This window comes from Labrus bergylta, chromosome 2 (assembly GCF_963930695.1).
Source record: "Labrus bergylta chromosome 2, fLabBer1.1, whole genome shotgun sequence".
Lineage (NCBI taxonomy): Eukaryota > Metazoa > Chordata > Actinopteri > Labriformes > Labridae > Labrus > Labrus bergylta.
The window spans coordinates 4787954-4795866 of record NC_089196.1 but is presented as its reverse complement, the minus strand read 5'-3'; the positions used below and the strand labels follow the sequence as shown (position 1 = coordinate 4795866).

General features: G+C 41.1%; 1 protein-coding gene across 1 annotated transcript; it reads right to left on the bottom strand.

Moving 5' to 3' along the window:
* Positions 1-51: 51 nt before the first annotated feature.
* Positions 52-6019, bottom strand: imp4 (IMP U3 small nucleolar ribonucleoprotein 4). Its single transcript, XM_020648119.3, has 9 exons — positions 5891-6019; positions 4903-5011; positions 4703-4786; positions 4495-4604; positions 3325-3457; positions 1758-1912; positions 1580-1674; positions 1410-1483; positions 52-444 (listed from the first exon to the last, which is right to left on the bottom strand). The coding sequence occupies exons 1-9, from the start codon at positions 5891-5893 to the stop codon at positions 332-334; spliced, it is 876 nt and encodes a 291-aa protein (XP_020503775.1). The 5' UTR covers positions 5894-6019; the 3' UTR covers positions 52-331.
* Between the last annotated feature and the right edge of the window lie 1894 nt (positions 6020-7913).

Below are 7913 nucleotides of genomic sequence, written 5' to 3'. Positions count from 1 at the left end.
CTTTGATGTTTTTCTCCTTTTATAAACAGGAAGTACAGGAACAAACGCAGGTGATTGGAAACACAATTTATTACAAAATAACACAATCACTGTAATAGAACATGTTTTGAATGAATGGGTTTGTCAAAACAAGTCTCAAAACACAGTTTTCTGTAAATGGGACTCAAAACAATAAAAAAAAAAAAAAAAAATTGCCTGTTTTGTTTATAAAATAGCTATCCCACCAAAACACCACAGTCCTTTTAGAAGACACTTTATCAAAATACTTCTGTAAAACATTAGCGTAGTTTTAGAGTAGGGGTAAACAGTTTTCTTTTGCCTTATTAGTTCCCTATTGCACGCTGAGGAACCTCCTTTTCTTCGCCGTGTGTGTATATGCATGGTGACGCCACTCGACATCTGCGGTGCTCTCGTTCTCCAGGGTGCCGAGTTTGATCATATACACTAAGAGAGAAGGAAGAACAGATGCAAAACGTCTTACACATCAACATTTAGAAGCAGTGCACAACAGAGAAATTAGACCCAACATTTTCTACAGAAAATAACTGTTGCCTTAAAACCAAAAACATTATTTTAAGTCGGTTATTGTTCTGCCTTATTCATGAATTGTTACCTCTTTATAGATACAGTTCAGTATTATTGTATTCATGCACTGCAATTCATTGTCAGTTTCTACCTCTACATTTCTTTTTATGTAACCCTCATTCATGTAATAAGCACCGCCGTGAGGAGTCATAATGTTGGGAAGCAGCGAGTCAAACTCAACGTGGTGGCTGAAGGCAAATATCTCTTGAACTGGGAACACACCAGGCTAAGCATGGGGGGGTCGGGGCTGTCAGCTTTCAAACTTGCTGAAAACTCCTGAAAAACTCCTGATATTTCCAGGAGGAGCAAACGGCCTAGTTTTTCACTCAGACGTCACCTGGAGTTTCTCCTGCCAGACCCCTTGAATAGATATTCAGGAGAATATCCAGAGCAGTCGTCCTGAAATGGTCTAGATATTTTCAGCAGTGCATTATGTGAAAACGTTTAGTGAGAGTCGGTAGCTCTGCTCTGTGTGGAGGAAACAGCTGTGTCCGATCTGCAAGGGGCTAGTCGGAGGCTTTTTTTTTTTGCCTGATTCAACATGTAGAATCGATGGCACACAGAAGTCTCTTCTCGTGTACTGCCAGAGCCTTTGGACATTTACTCAAGCCGAGGCAACTACAAAGGCATTCATCAGAAAAAATGATGAACGAGTACAGAAAGCCTGTTATTTGTATATCCTCCAGTTTCTTTGCCACTCGCACATGTGCAGACTGCTAGCTACTAGACTTTTTGGGCCGACAGCGGCGGACTCAACAGGACGTCTCAGCTCGTTCTTTGTTGTCTGTTCGGTGTGTACCAGCCTTCAACTGATCAGTACTTACATTTCATCTCAAACCTGGGTCCTACTTCTGTCAGCTCAACGTTCTTGTGGTCTGTTTTTTTGTAGGTATGATGCCTGTGATTAAAACAAACAAAATAAATAAACATTATTTATGTCCAAAGCACAAATATCTGTAAGTCATCTGCATCAGGAGAGTCCTCTCACACTGACCTGAAAGTGATGAAGTCTTCTTGGTTGGCGAATGTGATTACACGCCGGCTGTCCTCCTTCGGCACTGGAAAGAGATACTTGAGGATATTCGATACCTGTACAAGCAGAATTAATTAGTTGTAGCGCAAACAAGCGGTGAAAGAGAATATCAGTGTCGTGTCTTCAGCGCTTCACTCACCCTCTTGCCGAGTCGTGAGGTGAAGTTGTGAAAAATTAGATGAGGGTAGGCCTCCGACATCGTGCCTATGTCTGGAACATCGTGCCTCATCACCACGTTGTAGAGTGTGAAATAAGCTGTGGGTCCAAATGGCAGGTGGCACACCACAAGGCCATCTGTAAAATATACGAGAAAAAGATCAGACACTTCATGTGCAGATTCATTCTACTGTCTCTCATTACAGGAAGGACTGACTCTGTTTAAAATCACAATACTTTCTGATTGTCCTTTTACTGCCCGTCAAACACAGAAGTGAGATTTATAAAAAAAAAGGTAAAGTTTTAGGGATTTATTTACAGAAAAGCTTTTCAAATTCCAGGTTATTAAAGTAAAGATCAAATAATTAAATCTTCCAGTTTGTGAAAAAAGTTTGAATGTTCCTTGAAGGCTCTTTCAATCTCATGAAGTGCTTAAATGTCTATGCCTACAGCCAACTAAAAAAAGTGATTCAAATATACGAGCTGCTCGCATCAGATTTTAAACTCTGCTGCTTGATTACAAATCAGCGTCAAAAACGGCTTCTCTTTCCCTGAACTCTCTCATCCAGGTCTACACTCCCCCCCGCCCACTGGTCTGATCCAAACTTCACAACAGGGGTCCTAAGTCTCTAGCTAGACTCTTCTCCTCTGTCGCCCCCCGTTGGTGAAACGATGCCTATCTCCATTTAATCTGCAGAGTCCCTTTGCAGCTTTAAAAAAAGTCCCGGCTCTACATGAACACCTACACTGATTGTGATTGATGATTGTGTTGTTCTTACTCTCTGATGTTCATCTCTTTGGATTATAGCGTCTGCGTTACGCATTGTAGAAATAAAATGCATATTTAAAGAATAGGAAAAGATCAAGCAGGTTTGAGGGTTTACAACTATATTTTTAAGTATTTCCCCTAAAATGTCATTTTTTCTCCTGCAGAGGCCGTCTCATCAAATCATCCCTTGATTGATTGAATCTACTGAGCACCAGATTTTCTTCACTGATCTCTCACGTTCATGGCCCTTTATATACTACTTAGAATGAGTCTTTTCTTTTTTATATACAGTAACTAGGACACGACTGAAGCTTTCACAGTGCTTAGTTCTTGTGGTTACTGCTTATGACTTCCTGCTCCAAAACAAAAGCCTTGTTCACACTTTCATTGTAACTTGAAGTCAGAGTGAGCTGATGATAAGAACGCAGCAGTTTATAAATCAGGAGAATTCACCTCTAGTGAGTGGGAGGGGGTGATTACATTCCTTAATTGCGAATGGTGCACAAACATAGAATGTCTGCACACGACTCATGCTTTTCTGTTTATCCAGGACGCTCTTGTAAAAGAGATTCTTAATCTCAATGAGACTTTTACCTGGTTAAAGAGCCACTTTTTTTTTTGTCCTTTTTACGTCATGTCGTTTCCTCAGGGGTCCACCTTACCCCCCCTCCCGTCCGTGTGTGAACAACCAGATCAGGAGGATTTCAGAGGCAGTCCTCCTGAAACCCTCGAGACATTTTCAGCAGTGCATGTGTGAAAACGATGAAGTAAAGAGGCGTACCTGGCTGTCCTCTTGTTTCATGAACGATGACGAGGTCTGTGACGTTGTTGGCTTTGCAGGCTCCCACAAGAGCAGCGATCTCGTGGTTTCCTCTGTTCATACGCTGAGCTCCAGGGAACATCAGCTTCACCTCCTGTAAGGAGATTCATACGCTGCACTTTAATCTATGCACTCATCTCAGTATTCTATGTAGTCAGTGCAAACTTAGATAGAAAAGTCAGACACCGAGTCAGCTTTTCATTATCAAATGTTTACTGTAGTAGAAATCAAGACGTTAAAGGATGCACACTTCTCCTCAGGCATGCAGTGCTGACTGGCTGTAAAACATTGAGATTTAAGCTCAGTGTGATTTAGAAAAAAGTTGCTTTTACAACAGAAGATGTAGTGACTAAATTCACATCATTCCCTCTGTGCCAACTAATCATACAAGCAGCTTAATTAAATGTACGCTCATCAACGTCAGGTCCATTCATTCCAATAAGATCAAACAGAACGCACATCTGAAATCATTGAGTGCTTGACAAAAAATATCCACAGACAGAAAGAAGACGAAGGCCCCGTGTTCACCCAGCGGTTTTTTTTCCCGGGCAGAAAAAAAGCGCTGGCTGTGCGCTTGGGAGTGTTTGCATGAAGCATGTGTGTACAGAGGAGAAAAGTGCTGCACGTCCCCCCTGTCTCTATGACCACAGCTTGTTGACAACGGCCGATTTATGACCAACACAGCTCTGTTACTTTTTACTGCATGTTATACATTTTAAATCGTTTATTTTCTCCCGATCGGACACGGGGCAAAGACGGTTGCGAGTACAAGACACGATCTGTGGGCGGCAACACTCCAGGGAATATCACACAGCCCCTTCCTGGGTGTTTTGCTTGTTTCTGCGAGCGGCCTGCTGCTGCAAATGCTCTCTGCTCATTGACAGAAAGACACTGGCGCTCAGCCAAAAAACGCTAGGTGAATACGGGACCTTAGTTCACACACCAGAAGCTGCTCCAATGAACATTTAATGAAAACAATCACCTCATGTGATGTTTGGGGGCCCTAGCCCTTCATCAGACATGAACTTTCATCGTCTCAGATGTCTGATGAAGGGCTAGGGCCCGACACATCACGAGGTGATCATTTCCATTAAAGGTGCTTTCATTCCACCGCAGAGGAAGCGACCTGACCTTGGCAAACATTTTGAGTCTGGAGCTCGGGTCCCTGGACGTGGTGACCATGACTTTAGGGTCTTCAACTCCAGCCCACTTGTACTCATCGTCCATGTGTGAGCTGACCCCTGTAGAGGAGATGAATATACACAGTTGGATGAAATCTAAATGAACTGTGAGTATCAGGTATGATCAGGTATATGACATGATGTTATAATATACTTGCCTTCTGCCCCTTCGTCGTCATACTCCAGCAGGGACTGGAGCTGCAGAGCGTCTTTGCGTACCTCGGTTGGTAGAAGACGATTTTCTGCAGAGAGATTTTAAAAACATTTTGTTAATCAATAATTTGTTTACACTGTTTGCTTATAATAACATCAAGTACACATCAAGAAAAATGGGAACTAATGCTTTATGTTATCCCACCATCAAGTGCGCCCTTCAGCTTCTGTTTCTTCTCCTCAATGGTCCGGAGCCTGTCCTCTTGTGCCTTCCTGTACAGGTACTCTCGTCTCAGTCTCACCTCCCGACGAAGCTTTAACAACATTTCATCAAGAACCTTACAAAAACAATCTCAAGATCTACGTTTTCCTCTCAGTCAGTGACTTCAGAGAAACGATAACACTGGTAGGCGGACAAAGCTTTAGTCAAGTCTGAATTCTGATTTTGTCTTCCCACGGTCATGACAACAAGATAATCTAGAATAAACGATTACTGCGCTGCATACTCATTTCAGTCCAGACTGTAGGTTTTATCAGGTGTGGTAAATGTATTTTGTGGCATATAGTCACATTATGTATTTAGTATTTTTGCCAAGTGAGACGTAATGCTCTGAATATTCCTACTGTTCTCTTTTTTAAATATGCCAATTAAAGCACTTTGAATTGAAATGTAGAAAATGTGCTTCATAAATCAACTCGCCTGGCCTTGTATCCATTAAGCACTAAAGTTTAAACCCATTTTAACCAAAGGGCTGTTCGGACATGAGTTCATACCTTAATATTTACAGTGCATGGTTAATGTCGAATACAGCTGTCTCGTTTTATTATCTAACCACGTTTTACATGTCAGGGGATTTCTCTGATTAACCAGACTTTAAAAGCCAGTTCTTGTTTTTTCACTTGGTGCCACTTCCTGTGTTTGTTTTCCTCATTAAACCACACGGGAGAATAAAAGCTAACATATATTTTAATGTGTTATGAGCTTAGGAAACTTTACAGTACATAAAAGACCATTACTGTGCCCAGCTTGAGCAACACTGTGATGCTAACATCAGACATGCCGCCGCGTTATCTGTTACGTTCTATCTCACGGTACCGTTACCATGGTTACTAATACACCTTCTCAGTGGCGTTAAAGCTGTCGCTAAGTAGAATAACATTCAAATTATAAATTCAATCATTTCTCAACTTACCATGATTGTTCTTCAGGTCAACGCTGGCTAGCAGGCAGGCGCTACACACATGGAAGCACAGGGACCTGGGTACAAGAGTGTCTCTGATTGGCTGATAGAGGAGCCAATCAGAGCGGTCGATACTTCTTCTTCTTCTCTTTTTTCTTTGGATTGCTTGCAATTCCAAATTGAAAGGTGTATACCGCCACCTACTGTACTGGAGTATTTAGAAGGGAGCCAGTTTTACGTGATTAATTTACAAAATATTAAAATAAAAATAAACAAGTGAATAAATGATAACCAATGTATTCATGTTTTATCTTTGTCTACCTTGTAAAATGTAAACATGTAATGTACAAATATATTTCATATTCTTTTAAGTAAAAAGGTCATGACTTCTTTTTCTTGTTCCCAGCGAGAATCCCCTCCATGTTTAGTCTCGTCCTGCCTCTGTGAGCGCTCAATACTTCTTGGTGATTTCTGGCAGTTGGCAAACAACATTGTGGTGCATTACTTTCACCAACTGGTATGGACTGTAGTTCGGGAACTATACCCTGAGGCAGCTGTGGCTCAATAGAGTCGATAGTCAATCTGAAATTGACGAGTCAGGGGTTTGGATCCCCAGCTCCGGCAGCCACATGTCCAATGAGTTCTTTGACATGTGAATGTGGATGAATGGGATTAGTTACTTCTGATGGTCACTTTACACAGCAGCCTCTACCATCAGTGTGTGAATGTGTAGGTGTGATTGACCAAAATCACATCTATTCTAAATAGTGTTTAATCTTGTGTCATAGTCTTGATATTATTGTTTCTTCTGTCTTTCAGTTCTCCTCCTCATCTTATCTCACTGCTTTTCCCTCAACTGAGTAATTTTCATTTCGGCCTCATGATATCTGTTTCTTCCTCTTTGAGCTGTCATGCTTTCTATGACTTCATGATTTCCTTCACACATCTTCCTCACAGTTGGTACCGCAGCAAATCTCCTCACCAAATCTACCACTGACTCCTCAGTAATGTCTACAAGCAAGGGACCCCAAACACATTTTCTGTACTGAGCGGTATGAGGCCTTACCGACCATTGCCTCCTTATGGGGGTCGTGTCATAACCGCCAGGCTATCAGCACCCAAAATGTTTTAATTTTTGTTAAAGCTTTTCTCGTAAATGTCAAAATCGAGTCACATTTCAGCGAGTTGAATATATGTATGAATACTTTCATTGTGGACAGACATAAACTCATTAAGTGTTCCTCATAGCAATCTTGAACCACAAAGTGAACCAAACAGACAATAAAATCACAACTTTTCAAGTGATATGAAGCAGAAAGACTTGGCTCCCAAAGATAAGCAAGGCAAGTTTATTTATATAGTACATTTCAACAACAAGGCAATTCAAAGTGCTTCACACAAGACATCCAAAACATCATGACAGAGGGGAAAAAAAGAAATATTAAAATAGAACATTTAAAAATCACTAAAACAAACAACTCATCATCATTCGACATTCCTTGGCATTTTTATTACCTCCTGATATTCCAGATTTTATTAAGGGAGTCGGTTTGGTTTACTGTAACCAGGACACACTTTTATTAATCTCAAATATTCAGTTAATTGCCTCTTTCCTAACAATCTTCAAATAACCAGTAATTGGTATTTCTCTTTTTTTTTCTTAATCTTAACCCGGGAGATATGTTTAGAGTCCTTCCAAGGACTTTTAGTTCTTCAATCACCCAGTGATTGGTATCACAGTAAATGCAGTAATTGTATTTTTAGATACACTTATTTATTTACTATATGCATTAACAAAACAAAATGTTTTGATCCCATGTTGTTAAATGCATTTAACAAATAAAGAGCTGCAGTAGCTCAGTCTGTAGGGACTCTGGTTGGGAACCGGAGGTTTGCCAGCTCAAGCTCTGGTGCGGACCAAAAAATGAAAGTGGGTCTGGTAGCTGGAGAGGTTCCAGGTCACTTCCTGAGCAATGCTGAGGTGCCCTTGAGCAAGGTACTGAACCCCCAACAGCTCTGGTGTACTCCTTGTGTA

Bases quoted from the DNA above. Each gene is read 5' to 3' on its own strand.
- imp4 (XM_020648119.3), bottom strand. The intron at 4,787-4,902 runs GTGGGATAACAT...ATCTCTCTGCAG, and splicing joins GCTGAAGGGCGCACTTGATG to AAAATCGTCTTCTACCAACC. The intron at 1,675-1,757 runs GTGAGTGAAGCG...CTGCTTGTACAG, and splicing joins CCTCACGACTCGGCAAGAGG to GTATCGAATATCCTCAAGTA.